The sequence below is a fragment of the Labrus bergylta genome, chromosome 3, assembly GCF_963930695.1.
Source record: "Labrus bergylta chromosome 3, fLabBer1.1, whole genome shotgun sequence".
In the NCBI taxonomy this organism is placed as follows: Eukaryota; Metazoa; Chordata; class Actinopteri; order Labriformes; family Labridae; genus Labrus; species Labrus bergylta.
In genome coordinates, this window is record NC_089197.1 from 17,734,910 (window position 1) to 17,752,927 (window position 18,018).

General features: G+C 40.2%; 2 protein-coding genes across 2 annotated transcripts in view; both read left to right on the forward strand.

Annotated features, from left to right (window-relative positions):
• Positions 1 to 7,769, forward strand: part of rasa3 (RAS p21 protein activator 3) — a 39,264-nt gene extending 31,495 nt beyond the window's left edge. Inside the window, exons 19-24 of the mRNA XM_020635895.3 lie at positions 2,087 to 2,193; positions 3,257 to 3,339; positions 3,460 to 3,668; positions 3,754 to 3,857; positions 3,967 to 4,150; positions 4,529 to 7,769. Coding sequence (XP_020491551.1) covers positions 2,087 to 2,193; positions 3,257 to 3,339; positions 3,460 to 3,668; positions 3,754 to 3,857; positions 3,967 to 4,150; positions 4,529 to 4,604 — 763 coding nt within the window. The 3' untranslated portion in view covers positions 4,605 to 7,769. The remainder of the gene's footprint in view (positions 1 to 2,086; positions 2,194 to 3,256; positions 3,340 to 3,459; positions 3,669 to 3,753; positions 3,858 to 3,966; positions 4,151 to 4,528) is intronic.
• Positions 7,770 to 10,145: 2,376 nt separating this feature from the next.
• Positions 10,146 to 17,902, forward strand: pros1 (protein S). Its single transcript, XM_020635922.3, has 14 exons — positions 10,146 to 10,366; positions 10,948 to 11,105; positions 11,292 to 11,316; positions 11,396 to 11,479; positions 11,631 to 11,753; positions 11,984 to 12,109; positions 12,981 to 13,109; positions 13,213 to 13,453; positions 14,285 to 14,471; positions 14,650 to 14,814; positions 14,984 to 15,152; positions 15,593 to 15,729; positions 15,826 to 16,054; positions 16,788 to 17,902. Exons 1-14 carry the CDS (start codon positions 10,288 to 10,290, stop codon positions 16,973 to 16,975), a joined length of 2,040 nt encoding a protein of 679 aa, XP_020491578.1. The 5' UTR covers positions 10,146 to 10,287; the 3' UTR covers positions 16,976 to 17,902.
• The last annotated feature ends 116 nt before the right edge of the window (positions 17,903 to 18,018 follow it).

An 18,018-nucleotide genomic window follows, 5' to 3' on the forward strand; every position in this document is an offset into this window, starting at 1 on the left:
GGCAGGTAAGAGCTTACTCTATATAAAGGCTTTGCCCTTGTGACCCCCTGTGTGTGCACTGTGACCTATCCAATCGTAGCTGGCCATTTTGTCTCCCGATATGCGCTACCGTAGATGCTGCTGCACTTTACTTTATATCAGCCCAGATTTGAGCAACCTGTCAAATAATCTGTCACTATATGTGATGGTGGTTTAGTCTTTTTACATTCACAAGGCACAAGTATGATGCCTTCAGGGACTGTATGGTATAAAGTAAAGTGGTTACTTTAAAGCCTGCTTATGAAGAAGACGTCACTAGTGCTCTTCTCGCCATGTCAGACATGCTTGGTGTGACAGTGACAGCAAGGGTTACTGTACAAACATTGGTTACTATAGAAACATGTTTCTGCCTGCACTCTGCTCCTTTACACCCTTTGACCACTGTGTGACCGAGTCACTAACGCAACATAAGGGTTTCCAGCACAGCTCCAGGCGTTACTCCACATGTGAAAGCAGCAGGTTTTTGGCTTAATAGTACAGATGTGATCGTGGGAGAGTAGAACGTGTGCTGTTTGTAACCCCTGTGCCCCATATTCAGTGTGTCCTTTGGCCCTAGAACTCTTCATCAAACACATCCTGTTTATTCTCCCTCAATGGTCCATAGTAGTGGTTTAACATGTTTTATCCCATTGACAACCCAGAGTGTACAACTATATCTTTATAAGATTGATTACAGGGGACAGAAATCCACAGATCTCATTTATTTAGTTACACTGTGAAAGCTAAACTAGCTTGGAAAAAAAACCTTAGAATAGCTAAATTATCATGGAGGATTTGTGCTTTTATTTATTTAATTGTTTATTTACAGGTAAATTAGGAATTAGTCCTTAAAAAAAAACCTCATTCATCAGCAGAAAATCATACCTATGAAAAAAACAACAGACAAATAGAAACATCCTTCGTCACAGTTACGTTAATAGATTAATTCTCCAGATAAATAAATTCATCATTTGATCAATAGTAAGACAGAAAAAGTGACAAATGTCCATCTTAAATATCCAGAAATGTTATAAAGGTGAAACTTTTCCAAACTTAAAGGTTCAAAAGCCCAAAACTGGCACAAAACTGTGATATGATGATAAAATGATATAAGATTATAAAAGGTTTTTTAGCTACAAAAAATTAAAACTTTGGTCAGTTTCTCTTTGCGTTTAGAAAAACAATTAATTCGGGTGCTGGATGGCCTAGTGGTTATGACGGCACGCCCCATGTACAGAGGCTGTGCTCTTCATCGCAGCGGCCGTGAGTTCGAATCTGACCTCATCCCGTTGCTGCGTGTCATCCCCCACTCTCTCCTCCCACTGTTTCCTGCCTCTCCAGCTGTCCTATCCATGAAAGAAAAAAATGGCCAAAATATAATTAAAAACAAACAAACAATTAATTAATAAAAAATCAACTTGTGACAGCTCTTGTTTCTTACACTTAAAAGGGATTGTTGCTCAGCAGAATCAGGTCATCCATTAACACAGCATCAAGAGGTGTTAACTGAATATTCCCCCTGTGAACGACACACATATGTGACATATGATTATTACCTGCTGTGACATAAAGATGTCATTAATTGTTGGTGTGATGGACTAACTAGAACTAGCTTTTATGTCTTCTAACTTTATTTTTAAGAAATAATTTAAAAACAATCAAACCAGTGGAATGAAATCTGACTTTAATTTTGTGTTTTGATTTGGCATAAGTCTGTATCTGTGATTTATACATGAAGTAAGGGGTAAAACATGGATACCTTTGATCTCCTGACTCATAGAATTTTAAATGTATGAGAGCTGAACATGTGCAGCAGCGTTTAACACGAGGAGCTGCAAGCATGTGAATGGAAAGAGAAGCGACAAATTCAAAGGATGTTTATTTTTTTTAACAGAAGGAAAGGATAGTTTTTATGCAATATTATACATTTACAGTGGTGAGATTAAAGAATGCATTGTGCAAAAGAATAAAAGCATAAAAGCATAGTGACGCATTTAACAATCTGTGTGAAACATGAGCTCCTCCGTGAAGATTTTCAGTGGTATTTCTCTCACTGCTTTTCCCTCAGATTTATGATCAAGAGAGCTCAAGGAAGAAACCGTTTTGGAATGAAGAACTTCAAGAAGAGATGGTTTCGCCTCACCAATCACGAGTTCACCTACCACAAAACCAAAGGTGAGGACCAGAATCCTCTTTGGGATGCATTGTTTCCTTCTCGGTTTATGTTATCGTGTGAACTTCTGCACGAATCAGCAGGAGGGAGAGAATCTGCTGAATGTACATTTAGTCTGAACACAATGTGTGTTCAACACATGTGGTGGAGATTATGTTCATGAGCAGGAGAAACATTTGTGCTGCATCCAAACGAGCTGAGGCCAAATCATACACATAGGCAGTTTGTATTCCAGACTACATACCAGGATGAAGAAGAGAGTACTAAGATAACTCAGTATGCAAACTAAAAGGTTTACATTTTTAAGTGTGTTGTTTTGTTGATGAACACTGTTCTCACACTGTTAAAGCTGTTAAATCAATGCACAAAGTAAAAGGGATAAGATGCTCAGAGCTGCTAAAACAGTTCAATTAAATGGCATAAACATTTTCATCTTTGATCAAATATTCACTTTTTTGTTCTTAAAAATGTTATTTTGTAAAGAGACTGCATAAACTGTGTACTTAAATATGTACTGTACTTTGGCTCAGAATGTCCCATATCATAGACCTGGTTTATGTACATATTTGATTGTTTATTTGTATTAGTTTATTTCATACAAATATGTAGGAAACTTTGATAACTGTGCTGCCGCCTGTCTTGGCCATGAAACAATTTGAATATAAAAGCAAGTGTGTGGGTGAGGTAGAAGCCTGTTGTGCCAGTGGTGCATCTTGGGAAAAGTAACACTCCCCTTGTCCTTGTATGTCAAAAAGATACTGTGTAATTACTACATGTGGCCATAAAGACATAAATTAGAACAATTGAGTTAAAAACTAAATTTTTGGGGTGACTGGGATTTAGGGAACCAGTTTCAGACTTTGAAACTCTCTGCTTCAGATTATTATTATGTGTTATGGAATAAAAATTCAGTATAATAACTAGAATACAGTTTGTGCTCTAATGACTCTATGGACATGGCACACATTTCATAAACTCATATTGATTCCTTAAAGTTCGACCCTTTCCTCCATTCTCTACCTATTTGTAGTTTTTAATATCTGCTGTGTTTCCTTGTACCTCCAGGCGAGGGCGCTCTCTGCAGCATTCCCATAGAGAACATTCTGGCTGTGGAGCGGTTAGAGGAGGAGTCTTTTAAGATGAAAAATGTAAGGAACCCAACACATCAACCCCTTATAAAGTCACTGGCTGTTTGTCGAAATCTGTTCAGATTAGCTCTATCATTTAGATTCCTCCCTCACTTTTTGTCCTCTGTATCCTTCCTCCAGATGTTCCAGGTGATTCAGCCCGAGCGGGCGCTCTACATCCAGGCTAACAACTGTGTGGAGGCCCGTGACTGGATCGACATTCTGACCAAAGTCAGCCAGTGTAATCGCAAACGTCTTAGCACCTACCACCCTTCAGCCTACCTCAACGGCCACTGGCTCTGCTGCAAGCTCTCTGCAGACACAGCTCCTGGGTGCTCGCCCTGCACTGGGTATGTAAGGTTGTCCAAGTCCACTTATTGTAAGGTTACTTTTCTTTATGTCTGCACTCTTATCCTCATGTGTGTCTGTTTTCAGCGGCCTCCCTGCAAACATCCAGCTTGATGTAGATGGAGACAGAGAGACGGAGAGGATCTACTCCCTGTTCAGCACTTACATGACCAAACTGATCAAAATGCAAGGTCAGACAAAAGTCATTTTAGGAGTATGAAGCGTCTATCTGTATTTTTGTGTTTATTTCCCACATTGACTCTATTCCTTCCTTCTACTTCTGTTGGTCTTCCCTTGCAGAGGCCTGCGGCAGTAAATCTGTGTACGATGGGCCTGAGCAGGAGGAGTACTCCACCTTTGTAATTGATGACCCCCAAGAGACCTACAAGACCCTGAAGTTGATCGTTTCAGCTGTGCAGACTCTGGAGCAGCAGCACACCAAGTACAAACGGGACAAGTTCAAGAAGACAAAAATAGGCAGCCAGTAAGTCCTTTTTTTGTTTGTTTATTTAGGCTTTTATCTTAGATGATGATGTTGATTAAAAAAGTGTGTTCCAAACATAGGAACTTCCAATTAGGGCCAATAGGTGGTGTAGACACACAATCCACAGGTGGCTATTATTTATTTAACATGAACAAAACAATGCTGGAGATTAAATGTTACACTTTGAACATTCAAAATGAATTCTCCCATCTTGCAGTTCAAATCACAGTTTGGTTTGGACCTTTTTGTAATTGGGCCTCTAGTTTAGCTCGTAACTTAATCATCTTGACTGAAAACATTTGTTTTTTTATGCTATCTTTCTTTCCTTTAGAGACCGCTCTGTAACCTATAATACCCTCCTTATCTCTGTTTTCTCAGGGAGCATCCAATTGGAGACAAGAGTTTCCAGTGCTACATCCGCCAGCAGTCGGAGAGCTCCACCTACTCCATCTAGCAGCGGCCCTGTGAACTATTTCTATGATGCCTAGAACCAGCATATCTTACTCTGCTGCAAAGAAATCCATCATATCAATGCTCCGTGTCTTGTGTTGAGATTGAAATCTCTATTCTCCCTGAAAGTGGAGGACTTTGGAAGCTGGTGATCGTGGTGAGGAAACAAGTCTCTTAAGAGTTGCTTGTTTGAAGAGTTTTTTCGACACACACCAGACTGAAGCTGAGCTGATGGACTAGATGGACTTTTCCTCTGCAGTCGCTTAAGGTGCATCACTCCATCTTTGGAGAGCAGACCTCAGATCAACAAGGAAAACGGAACAGTTCTGTATGAAAGGAAGGATGTGAACGAAGAGATAATCACAACATCCATCTTTTTCAGACGACGAGAGAACAAGCAAGAATTTTCACTGGACAGTTTTGACAGTGACAAACACGCACTTTAATCGCCTCCAAATCTATGGATGAACAAGCCTCGCAGCACACTTTCAAAAAAGCTTATTTTATCTGTTTGATTTGTATTTGTGTATTTTAATGTTCGTTGAAATCTTCTGTTGTATTTCATTCTAGAAAGAAGGAAGGAAGGCCAACTATTTTTTCCCTTCTCAGGCGTTGTTATACCCATGAACCTGTTTTTTTCTTCTCGTTTTTTTTATTGTCCCTGACCTCCTCAGGAAGGCTGTGAAGGTCGAGGGCACACAAGAAAGGAATTGTTGGGACCAAGGACAGCCAAGAGAAGTTCGATGTTAGCAATCAAAAAAAAATCACACCACAGACAATTGTATCTGCAATTTTCAAAGCTCATCACCAATCTCAATGTTAAGTTCAGGACTTGGGCATGTTATTTAAAGAGTTGCTCGGCTGTAGTTTGATATTGTACCCCTATGAGACCAGCACCAGGGTAAGAAGAAAGATTTCTCTTTTGTTCTACTTACACTGAGTCAGACAAACATGGATGCCAGTTTCTGGATCTTCATTTGATTTATCTCTTTGCGTGGCTGAGTTTAAGGACATCAAGTTGACGCTTTCTCTTTAAACTAAGACATCACACGCTTGATGGCAGATTAGATGAACTTCATCGTATTCCCCATTTATGACCAAAGAAATTAGAATGATTTGAACCCCAGAACAAATTTCTGTATGAATCAGAACCAGACTGACTCACCAAGGCTTACATGCTGGAAATCCACGTTGACTCCCATATTCTATGAAGTAAAAGAAAAGTGAATGATCATACATGTATTCAGTTGGATTCTGTGTTTAACCACAATTTCTATAACTCAGTTGTTAAAATATCCAATCAGAAGCCACGTATTAGTACCCCTGACCAAACAATCACAAACATCCACTTTTAATTAGCTTTAGCCGTATCCTGACTTTTGAAGGTCCACATTCATCAAAAGTAACTTAATCTGCTTCTTTAAGGAGGTGGTGATACACGCAGACATGTTTGTTTCTCTTTGGAAGTAGAAAAATAATTCAATCCAAACTATCCCTTCAGCTCACACAGCAGTCTATGTTTTAGCACAGCTCATTCACAAGGATAGTTTTTAGCTCAACTTAATCTTGTATTTTAACTTGAATCTATATACTAACATTTTAACCATTCTTCTCTCCAGTTAGAAAAATCAAATGGATAGCATGTCACTGGTTGTGTTGCCCTGTTGGCTGCCAAATGATACAGTTCCTCTGTTCTGTGAGTTTAGCTCTGTCTTACTTTAACGAGCTGCCCCCCCTGTAGTTTCTAACCTTTTCATAATGCATTCCTCTGAGAAACTACCTGCTGTGAATTTTTACCCTGACAGAATCTGTTGAAGGTACAGGATTTAATGCGTTTCAACATTTTTCATTTTAACGTACATATCAATCAGCATTAACTCTCGCCAAACCAGTGCATGTGAAATCTAGTTGTAGTCGCAATGACAGCCTCCACGGTCACTTCTGTGCAACTGTGTGACTACAAACCACCACCTTTTTTTTTGTTTTTGTTTGTATCTTCAAAACGAAATGGTTATGTAGCCTCATGGGTGTTCACAGGACCCTGAACAGTGCCAGTCATCACTTTTATAAAATTCTCTTTATGAAAAACAAACAAAAAAAAAGTCATTGTTAAGATCTTCTTTTATATCTCAACACTGTTTAAAAAAAAAACAACAAAAACACACAAGCAATTTATTTCAATGTCACATTTTTTCTTTATCAAATATGTTGCTCTATGAGGACGTTTCTCAACAGATCGACTCTGTTTTCTATCTTTGTCTTGTCATACAGATATCTCGCTGTGTATCTGAACTGAATGACTGAGTTTTGTGCGTTTTTGTGAGTGTGCGTTTGTCGGTATGTGCAGGAGTGATTGAAATGACGGGTTGTATTGCCAACTGAGTAAACCCAGTGTTACGGGTAAGGAAAGGAAGAGTCCCACTTTAAAAAAAAGAAAGAGAAAATCACTGCCTGTAGTTGTACTAAGGACTAAAAGGACTGAAACAGTTCCTTTATTCTCTCACCTGATCTAGTGTCTCTCCTTTCCCCTCTTGTATAGAACCACTGTTCCTTGTTTAAGGAACCTTTGCCAATATAATCTCCCGAAACATTTTTATGTATCTAACACTGTAATAACATTGAAACAAGAACAAAAACAGCATTGCTTTAACATCTGAACTTTGGTGAGTATTTGTTTCCACCAGTTACTAACTCCCCTCAGGGTTTATGAAACTCAGCAGCTTTTTGTTGTTGTTGCCAAAACCAATCACCAAACGGTTCCGTCTCTCATCTCTAACTTGATAATCGTATTTATAATCATTTTCGGTTAAACCTTCCCAGAACTATCTGTTAAGCTGGTGGGGTCATGACATTGACAGTAATGGTGAAATCCTTCACCAGGAAACCCACAAAGGAATGAATTATGCAATAATGATGTTTCAGCATGCAATAATGAACAACCCCCCCTCAATAAGCCCATCAAATGATCGAAAAAACAACGCACATCTTCAGCAAAATGCCTCTTCAGATAAACGCATATTATAAAGGGAGAACAGTGTATTTTGTACAAATATTTTAAAAGTATTCAAATAAGCCTGTTATATGTGTACATACAAATGTTGAATGAATGGTGAAAACGTGATGTGTTTTTTTTTCCTGGATAACTAAATGAAACCGATATTAATGCAAATGCTGGTGTCCATGTCATATGTTGAACAGTTCATTCTGCCTTCACCCTCCACTGCACACAATAACATCGTACGGTTAATTTGGTGTCAATGGGACTTTTTGTGAAAATAGATCTACCAGAAAATATGCTTTATTAAAATATGTATTTTCTTTGCTCTAGTGGTACAGATAGATATATAGAGATATAAAACAAACAGGCAAACAAATGTTTATGTTTGTACAAGCCTCAGAAAATGTATTGATCCCAAATTAATTTGCACTCCCTGGCTATACCCTACTGAGGAAGAAAGGGATCATGGCAATTACGGTAGATTTCAGACAAATGCCTTTACATCATGCATCCCCTAGTTTTTTTTTTTTCATTTGTCTTTTATCATAAAAGGGATGAATCTGTTGTTTCTCCTTAAAAACTTAGAATGAAAATCATTGAATTCATGCAATCTACATTTCTTAACCTAATGGACACAAGGACACTTCACATCAGAACACAAAGACCAGTCCAAAAGTCCAAAGTCCATCAGCTGAGTAGAACAGGTGGGTTTTGGGAACATGTCCAAGGATGTAGCATTGCGGATATCTCCCAGGAGAGAGTTCCAAAGGGTGGGGGCTGCCACACTGAAGGCTCTGCGCCCGAAAGCCGCACATTGGCGTGGTGCATGGAGAGCAGACCAGTGTTGGACGGAGGAGTGGGGGGCGGGGCAAGGCCGTGGAGATGGTAAGGAGGATGACTGACTGTATGCTTGGTAGTTTACAGTTATATTAATAATAATATAATATTAAAAAAACAAATATTTCCAACTAAGTCATCTGTTTTTACAAAAGACCTTCCAAGAGTAGGCTTCTGATATTAAGTAGGCTATAACAGCGCATTGACAATAATTGATATGACTAGGGATGCGCGATACACTTTTTTTCAGTTCTGATCTGATCACGATAAATATGTATCGATACCAATACTGATTCCGATCATTTTTCTTAACATATTAATATTGTTATTGTTGGTATTATGTTAAGTGTATGGATACACAGAGCTGTAGTAAACATTTCTTATTCAAGCGCAAAGAATTGTAACCAGCTACAGTTCTTGCACTTCAGTTGAAAATAGGGAGCTGTTCCATCGTATCATCTTGTCTGAACGTCTTGATGAAGACGATTCGTGGGCACTTGCAGTTCAGTCTGAATGTCTTTAAAGCGAGACGGTGCAAGCTGAAAAAAATGCCCAACGATCTCTCTTAATCTGTGATGTGGATAGGTGCCGTCAGTCCAATATATATAGTCCATTTAAATCACATCAATATCGACCCGATACAGATATTGGATCGAATCTGTCCAATCCCTATGACCACCCCCAAATGCAGGCCATCCCTATTTTGTCCTTCATTTTCTTTTCTAAAACATAATCTTAAAAAATGAAGCAAACTGATTGGCTATACATTTACTTTAAGCCTTATTGGTCTGTTGTCTGTTTTCTGACCGCTGTGCAGGAAATATTGCAGCAGAGGTCATGCTGTCCTACTGAATATCAGCACAACTTTAACAACCTTCAGCAGAAGTGATGCTAAGACAACTCTCCCTCTCTAGAAATAAAAGTATTAACTTTGAAGGTCAGTTTATTATTGAAAATACTGGCTGAACGTCATAGCCCACCTGTCAGTTTGAAACATTGGCATTTCTTGTTCATCACTTTGATTTATTTTATGTGTGTGTGTGAGTGCATGTGTGTCTGTGTGTGTCTGACACTCCCAGACATCCTTTTATGGAGTTAGATCAGTCTCAGTATTCACAAATGCACACAGAAGGATTCACAAATATATTTCATGTGCAGGGGAGTCTCAAAAATCCCACACACAAATGCAATGAGGTTCACAAAAAGACACAGTTTGTAAATGCAGACTGAACAGTTTATATATTTGTGGATTTCTATTACATATATACAAAACTATAAATATTTGTGTGTGAACCAGAAATACATTTGTGAATCTTGTTTTTTTTTATTTGTGGATTTGTTTTACATTTATATAAAATGAAATATATGTGTGTGTTTGCATTGAAATACATTTGTGAATCTTTTTTTTTAATTATTTCTGGATTTGTTTTACATTTATATAGAATGAAATATATTTGTGTGTGCATTGAAATACATTTGTGAATCCTTCTGTGTGCATTTGTGAATATTTGAGACTGATCTAACTCCATATCCTTTGTGCTCCGGGCCTTCTTGTCGTGTATTGTATTCAGAAAAACCCATTTTCTGCATCAGTTCAGCCAGAGCATCAACAAGTTGGCGTGTAAGTAAACAATAGAAGTGTCGCTCAGCGTGTAAGCAGCGCTCCCTAGCTGCCTCCCCCTCATCCCCCTCTGGATCTGCTCTCCTGGCGGCCCCCGCCACTCCTCCCCTCCCGACGAAAACACTTTCGGGAAGAATAAAGTTTTTCTCCCCCTCTAACGGACTCGTACGCAGCCAGCCAGGCGTTACTCAGAGCCAGAACCTTGGCCTAGCAGGAAGAAACAGCTCGACTATGTGGAGAAAGAAGCGGGCACTTGGGGAATCCTTGGCTTGTCTCGTGTTTCTTGTGACGCTCGTCGATGCTTATCGATGTAAGTATGCAAGTGTGGTTTTACACTTTGAACCCTACGTAGTGAAGTAATTCACGGAATGGCCTGTTACAAACTATTTGTTGTCAGTAGGCTACCCCAGATTTAGAGCAGCTCTCAACGTGAATGTGAACAGCCAGGACTTTAAAAAACAGCGTTGACGTGACAGCAGCAGCGCACAGGGAGCCGATAGTGAGAGGGGTCACGACTCCTTTGTACACCGTGGTTCATACGAGCTGCTTGTTGCGACCAGAAGGGGTCATTTCTGGGAAATAACGATTTCGCAATGACCTTTTTTTTCAGGCCAACTCATAGTAATTGTCCACTTTGCCCATGCATGCAGCAGCTTCATCAGCCACTGGCATTCCTGCTGGGATCTGTCATGTGTTATTATATTGTAGCTGCCTATGCCTGCGTATCCTAACCACATGTGTGAGAGAAACACTAAGATAGTAAACTGCATATTAACAAGAGGCCTCTGGTTGTTGCAGTTGCAAGCAAACCTCACTCACAATGGAAGTGTACATAATGCATTTGGACGAGTGTGTGATTTATGCATATGTCTGCATCTGTGTCTGTTCTAGTCCTGAGCCAGACCACAGCCTCCCAGTTCCTGAGCCGGCACAAGAGAGCAAACTCGCTGTTTGAGGAGAGCAAGAAGGGCAACCTGGAGAGGGAGTGCATCGAGGAGCTGTGCAACAAGGAGGAGGCCAGGGAGATCTTTGAGAACCAGCCCGAGACGGTAAGAATAGCTGATCTCTGAATAACATCTGGATATATCCAGATGTTTTACTGGCGTTACCATTTTTTCCAAAAACAGCTGGCTGTAATTTCCCTTGTTGCACGATCTCATCTGGTTGTACCCTCTTGTTCTTAATGTCAAACATGAATAAAGCCTGTTCTTTCATCTGTTTGGTGTTTCATTTAGGAGTACTTCTACCCCAAATATGTTGGTAAGTTTGCAGGTTTTAGTTATGCTTGTTCTTATGTTGTAGTATTACTTTTCTTTTTCTAACTTTTCTGTTGTTGCAGCATGTCTGGGTTCACACCGTGTGGGCATACCAAGTCAGAACTCAGATTCTGCCATCCCATCAGACCTGCGCACATGTGTGAAAGGTGAGGGGGCTTTTTGGTGAAAAAAAAGTCTGCAATTTATGTACTTTTTTTTAAAGGTGTATAAAGGTTAGCTACTCATGTTGTTATGCTTTAATCCATTGATTGATTTCCAGATTCTATCAATTGATGTTGTGTGTGTGTGTATGTGCAGAAATTAGTAACCAGTGCACGCCGTATCCATGCTATAAGGAGGGCTCAGAGCGCTGCGTGGATGGTCAGGCCTCCTTCACATGTGTGTGTAAGCCTGGCTGGAAAGGGCCACGCTGTGAAGATGGTGAGTTCTGACACGTCAAGTGGGAAATGTTAAAAGTGAAATCAAAAAAGGTACTCTCACACATCAACTGGGATTCAAAATTAATTAAAAAAGGTTAAAACATAATGGCTTATGCCTTACATCCTGTATACATTTTGATTTTTTTTTAAATTAATTCAACCAAACAACTAATAAATGTAACCCTCTTATATGGCTGACCTGCCTGCTGATATGTTTTCATTTCTGGGCAGACATCGACGAGTGTTCAGATCCTGAATTTCCAGCCGGATGTAACCAAAAGTGTAAAAATTTCCCCGGCAGTTTCCACTGTATGTGTGAAGAGGGCTACTACATCACTGACAAGATCAACTGTGTGGGTAAGACTCTGATGAACTGTGTGGGTAAGACTCTGATGAACTGTGTGGGTAAGACTCTGATGTTATTGTTAAAGGCTTCACAGTCTTTACTGCTTCATATAATTGAACTTTCAGTGCATTTGAGTACCACTGGAAGACAGAAAGGGACGGTTATATCTTCTCTCTTGGTGTGCATGTGAAGTAATGGCTAACATCCCACATTATGTGAAGACATCATGTCCCAATAGAAAAGGGCCAAGGCAGCTGAGTAAACACATTTCTATACAGTGCATTATTCTTTGTTGTAGCTTCCTTTATATTTATCCATATGGACGAAAGGAACCCCATGCACTTTAAAACCCAGCTGGTGTCCTCAGGGGCTGAAGCATTTGTTATTTCTAAAGCTGACCTGAGGTGAACTCGTGTGAAACAGAATGTGAAAAGATTTTACTGCATGAAAAGACCGTCCATCTCTTTATGCTGTTGACAGACCACCAGTCTCGTGTCTCTCATATGACAGTGCTGATTGAACCTGCTCATAGCGAGTAGATGCTTGGATCTGTCAAATTCTGTGTGGGCAGTTCTATCAGTGTTTATCTACAAGTTTGTTGAGGACAAAGTCTTGACAAACATCAGAATGAGTCAGCACAGTCCATTTGCTCATCCTTTTTGAAATGTTCTTTGGCAGCGATAGAGCTCTTTAAAGGGACCCAGATCTCGTGACTTGACCCCTTTTTTTCCCTTTTAATCATTTTAATTGCATTTTCAGTTTTACCCTATGTAGTTGAAATTCCTTTGTTGTTTCATTATTGAGGACCGACACAGCTCATATCAATAATCTCACTAGACAATTGAACCTTTTCCAACTTCCATTGACTGTTTTTTTTTTCAGATATCAATGAATGCCTCTTGTACTCGAGTATCTGTGCACAACCTGCTAAATGCGTCAACACACCGGGCATGTATGAGTGCCGGTGTCCCTCAGGGTTCAAATATAACTTCACTTCCAAGACCTGCAACGGTGAGACTTCTGATTGATGGAAAACATGTTATAATAATTATATCACTCACTTAGACGATGTATCTTGACTGACTGCATCAATATGTTTTCCCTGTTGTTGCAGATGTAGACGAGTGCGAGGTTAATGTGTGCGATGGGACATGCTTCAACACCGTGGGCAGCTATGCGTGCCACTGCGATGGTCGCGTAGGTCTGCGTTTGGGAGAGGATAAGCGATACTGTGAAAATATCCCTGTGTGTGTGGAGTTGTACGACTACAAACACCCTGAGATGCTCTACCTGGGGGAACAGTTCGCTGGCCTTCCTGTCATCTATCTGCGCTTCCGTCTACCAGAGAACACAAAGTGAGAGTCTGTCACACGCACACACGTGTTGTATCCCATCTTACACAGATACAACGTGCACTGCATTATACCATCACAAGAATAATCAAATAAAAAGTTATTCTTGACCTTTAAAACATTAGTTTAGAATAAAGGGGAAATAAATGAAAATCTTACTGCAGCTTCTTCTTTCTCTTTCAAAAATGATTTACTCTCAGCGATTGTCGCAAAACCACTGAACATACATTTTCACATTGACAAACTCAGTCATGTTTTTCACTTCTGTCTGCAAGTTCTCAACTTATAGAATCAAACGCATCCATAAATGAAGAAGTGGTACAATCCATGTTAGTGACTGTAAGTCGATGAGAAGTCTGTGAGTTATGTTTTGTTTTTCACTAAACATACAGACAACGCAGTAGAGTTCTGCAGAAAAATGTCCTTGAACAAAGAAATGAGTCAGCACTTTGCCTGTCTGATTTCATCCATTAAAATCTAGTTCCTTTTTTTTGACCGGGTAAAAGGTCAGTTCTCGTAATGAGATCTCTGCTTCGAACAAACTTATGAGATTTTAATGTTTTGTGGTACAATCTTAATTAAAGCTTTAGTTTGCATTCATTTCTCAAAAATCTTTAAAAGTGTTCTTTGTACGTGATGATAATCATTCTGAACAGAAATGTGTTCAAGTATTGGACTTTTGTTGCCTACAGTTCTTAATGTCAGCAAAAATCCAACAGTTTTATTAATCCTATTGCATTTAGTGAGGTACAAATAGAGATGATGATATTATGTTGTCAATGCAGCGCATAACATTTAATATTCAACAGCTGTCATTTTGTTTCTGGCTCTCAGGTTTGCAGCAGAGTTTGACTTTCGCACGTTCGACCCAGAGGGAGTTATCTTGTACGCAGAGTCATCCCAGGACTCGTGGTTCATGCTTGGACTGAGAGGAGGTCGAATTGAAGTCCAGTTCAAAAACCAGCACACATTCAAAGTGACCAGCGGAGGGAAATTCATCAATGATGGACAGTGGCATGTGGTAAGAAGAAGCATGAGTCCAATATTTTCCTACAGACACACACAGCTTGTTTATCTATAACTAACTGGAAAGCTAATCGATAAACTGGACTGATGGAGCGTGGATTGTGTTGTGATGATGACTGTCTCTAATGTTGAGTTACACTAAGGTTAATACTGTTTGTGTGACATGCATTCAGATCTCTGTGGATGAACTGGAGAGCAGCATCAGCGTGAAGATCAGCAAGGAAGCCGTGATGAGCATCAACAGCCCTGAGAGTCTCTTTACTTCAGTGAATGGCAAACTAGAAACCAAGGTGTACATCGCTGGTCTGCCAAACCGCACAGATAACCTCGTCAAACCTGTAAGCATGCACACTCAAGTAATCCAATCAAACAAGGATTTTCTGTCCCTGTGACCACATGTAGCAGATGAATGAGAATCATAACATGAACATTACAAGTTAAACTGATAAATAGGGGTTAGCATTAGACCAGCTCCAATCCAGTGTTTTGTCTCCATCCATTCATTAGATCAACCCCCGCCTCGATGGCTGCATCCGGGGCTGGAACTTAATGAACCAGGGGGCATCTGGGGTAAAAGAGGTCATCCAGGAGAGGAAGAGTAAACACTGCTTTGTGTATGTGGAGCGAGGCTCTTTCTTTTCTGGGGAAGGACTGGCACAGTTCAACAATGACTACAGTGAGTAAGTTATACTTAATACATACGTACGGGGAAACATCGCTTCTGCATTAAATTCCTCCCTCATTTTATGAGCATTGAGCAGCTATAGTAACAGTGCTGCGAGACCAAATGCAGTTCTGAGCATGTTTTAAATGCAGCAGCAGGCTTTTACTGCATTGCTGTTATCACCTAGAGGATACACAAAGGAATGTCAAATTCCAAAAAGGAAGGCCCCAGTTGGCTCTGGTGGGTTTTCAATAGAGAACTATTTTATGTTTTACTGAAGACCAGCACAAGTGCAGTATAAAGGAATGTTTCTTTGGAAGTCATTTAGGCAAAATTCAAGGATATTTGCAAGAGTTGAGTACACCTAAAGCCACCTCCATTTAGGTTTACATTTGAAATATGGCAAAGACCTTCTGTATGTATTTGTGTTCGTGTATTTGTTTTGTAATCAGGGGATTCTGGGAGCTGGAATGTGGATGTAAAGATGAACATACGCCCATCCAGCAGCACAGGCGTCCTCTTCGCTCTGGTCCAAAACAACACAGTCCCCCTGTCTGTGGCTGTCGTAACGCAGGGAGAAGAAGAAGCTGTACGTTTTTTCACGTTGCATGTCTTTACTGTACACACATTTAAGCACAAACATGCACAATTAAAGGATGTGATGTTGTTGACGTCTCTGCTCCAGAACCTGCAAGTGTTCCTAGATGGCGAACTGGTTGCCACATTGGACTCATTCATGCTGTGTTACCCTGATCGGCTGACAGTGCAGCTGAATGTGACTCCGACAGAAATCCAGCTCTTGGCCAACTCGTCCCGCATCGCCTTCGTGATGCCTGAGAGCCTGCAGATGGCGCTGGAGCGTCTCAACAGCACCATGCAGAACCCCATCAGTACATATATAGGAGGAGTACCAGGTCAGTAACCGCAGCATGATGACTTCAAGATGATTTATCTCATTTCAACACGATCACCAAACAGTCATGATCTAGCTGGCAGGGTTTCAATGCTGAATGATGATTAGAAGCTCCAACCAAATAAAAATGGAATATCCTCTTCATTGTAGTGAAACTTTTACCCAAGTACAATATTGTATTACAAATAGTAGTTTTTTTTGGAGGGGGTTTAGCCTTTATTTGAAAAGTGGTTAAAATAGGACATCAGGAACAGAGCATTGGGAATGACATGCACAAAAATAGCCACAGGTCGCACTCAAACCCGGTCCTCCTGCTTGGAGGACTAGTTCCAAAGAAAGTCAAACCCCGGGCTGCTTCATCGTGGACTCAGCCCGTGTAAATTGGGCACCTACTCTACCAACTGATCTAAACCAGTGACCCTACAATTTATATTTTTGACCAGATGATGGCGCTAGATGAAAGCTTGAGGGCTTGACAATTCATCCTATGGAGGACACAGATTCTAAACTCAATTTCAGGCAATCCATACAAAAGTTGGAGAAATACTTCCCCAAAAGCCTATAGACAACATCTCGCTGTGATCGTAAACTTCACAAAAGTCTTGAACTTTTGTGTTCTACTTATGTTTCAAATGTAAGTGTGTTTTCTTTGTGTTGCCTCTAGTAGCCTTGGTATTACAAATGCTAAAGTAACCATAATCTCTCTCTCTTTCTCTCTCTGGCTCACTCTACAGACAATGTCCCGTTACCTGCCACCCCCGTGTCAGCGTTTTACCACGGCTGCATGGACATCACTATCAGCGGCAAGCAGCTGGACTTCGACGAGGCTCTCAGCAAACATAACAGCATTAAGTCCCATTCCTGTCCTCCTGTTTCTGCTCCTGAGAGCAACCCTGAGGCTGCAAATCCTCACAGAAAGTGACCCTAATTAACAAGCTATCAAAAAAAAAAAAAAAAAAAAAAAAAAGACGTCACAGGAGGCAGCATCCCACAGCGGCCACTTCTTAGATAATTTTGGAAAGAGAGATATAGAGGTTGCGAGAAGACAAGAAGCAGGATGGGGATGAGAGGGAAGTGACAAGAAGAAGTGATAGAGCTAGATTGTTACAGTCGTTTTTGTCGACTCTCTGTGATGGTTCAATTTCTGTTTATCTTTTTATCCATACAGTATTATTGTTCCTGTCCTGGGAGCAGGTTTTTTTCTTTCATTAGTGAAGCACAACGAAAGCTGACTTGCCAGTGAGCTAGTCAAAAAGCTGAATGGTTCAATGACGTAGTTGTAGCACTTTGTTGCAGTGAAACAATTGCTTTGTAGGAAACTCTTAAAAGGAGCTGAGCTCTGTAGCACACATTCCCTGTTTTGGGCGAGAGATGATTTTATTTGTGTAGAAAAAAGTAAACAAATGGTCACTGTTGACCAGGCTCTGGGACCACCTGCATCTTTATGACTGTTGCTGAATCGTGGGACTATCTCTAAATCCTGTTTGCTGTGGTTGTTGGTTGATTGGCAAGAAAGCTAAGGCGCAGGATCCAGATCTGTTTATTTTATTGTTTGTAACTTGATATATTATTCAAGGTCAGTCTGCCTCGGGTATCGCATCATCTAAGAAACATTTTAAAAACCTGGTGTATCGTTTTTTGGTCCTAGAACCCATTATTCTTGTCAAAAGATGAATACACCTTGCATCAAACTTCAGTGTTTGTCCTCGTCAGCAAGGATCTCCTTCTTGTCCCATGTTCAGAATGCATCTTGTATATAAGCCATCTTTAATATATAACTTAAATGTAGTTGTTCACTGTTGTCTTTGTTCTATGTTTGTTTTAATAAAAATTGTCAAAGCATCCTTAATGGATAGGGTTACATGTCATCATTAATCTGCCAACATTTCTCCCTTGAGGTATTCAAAAATAAGGTTTCTGCTTGTTGCTGCTTGTGTCCTAAGACCTTGATCATACAACAATCAG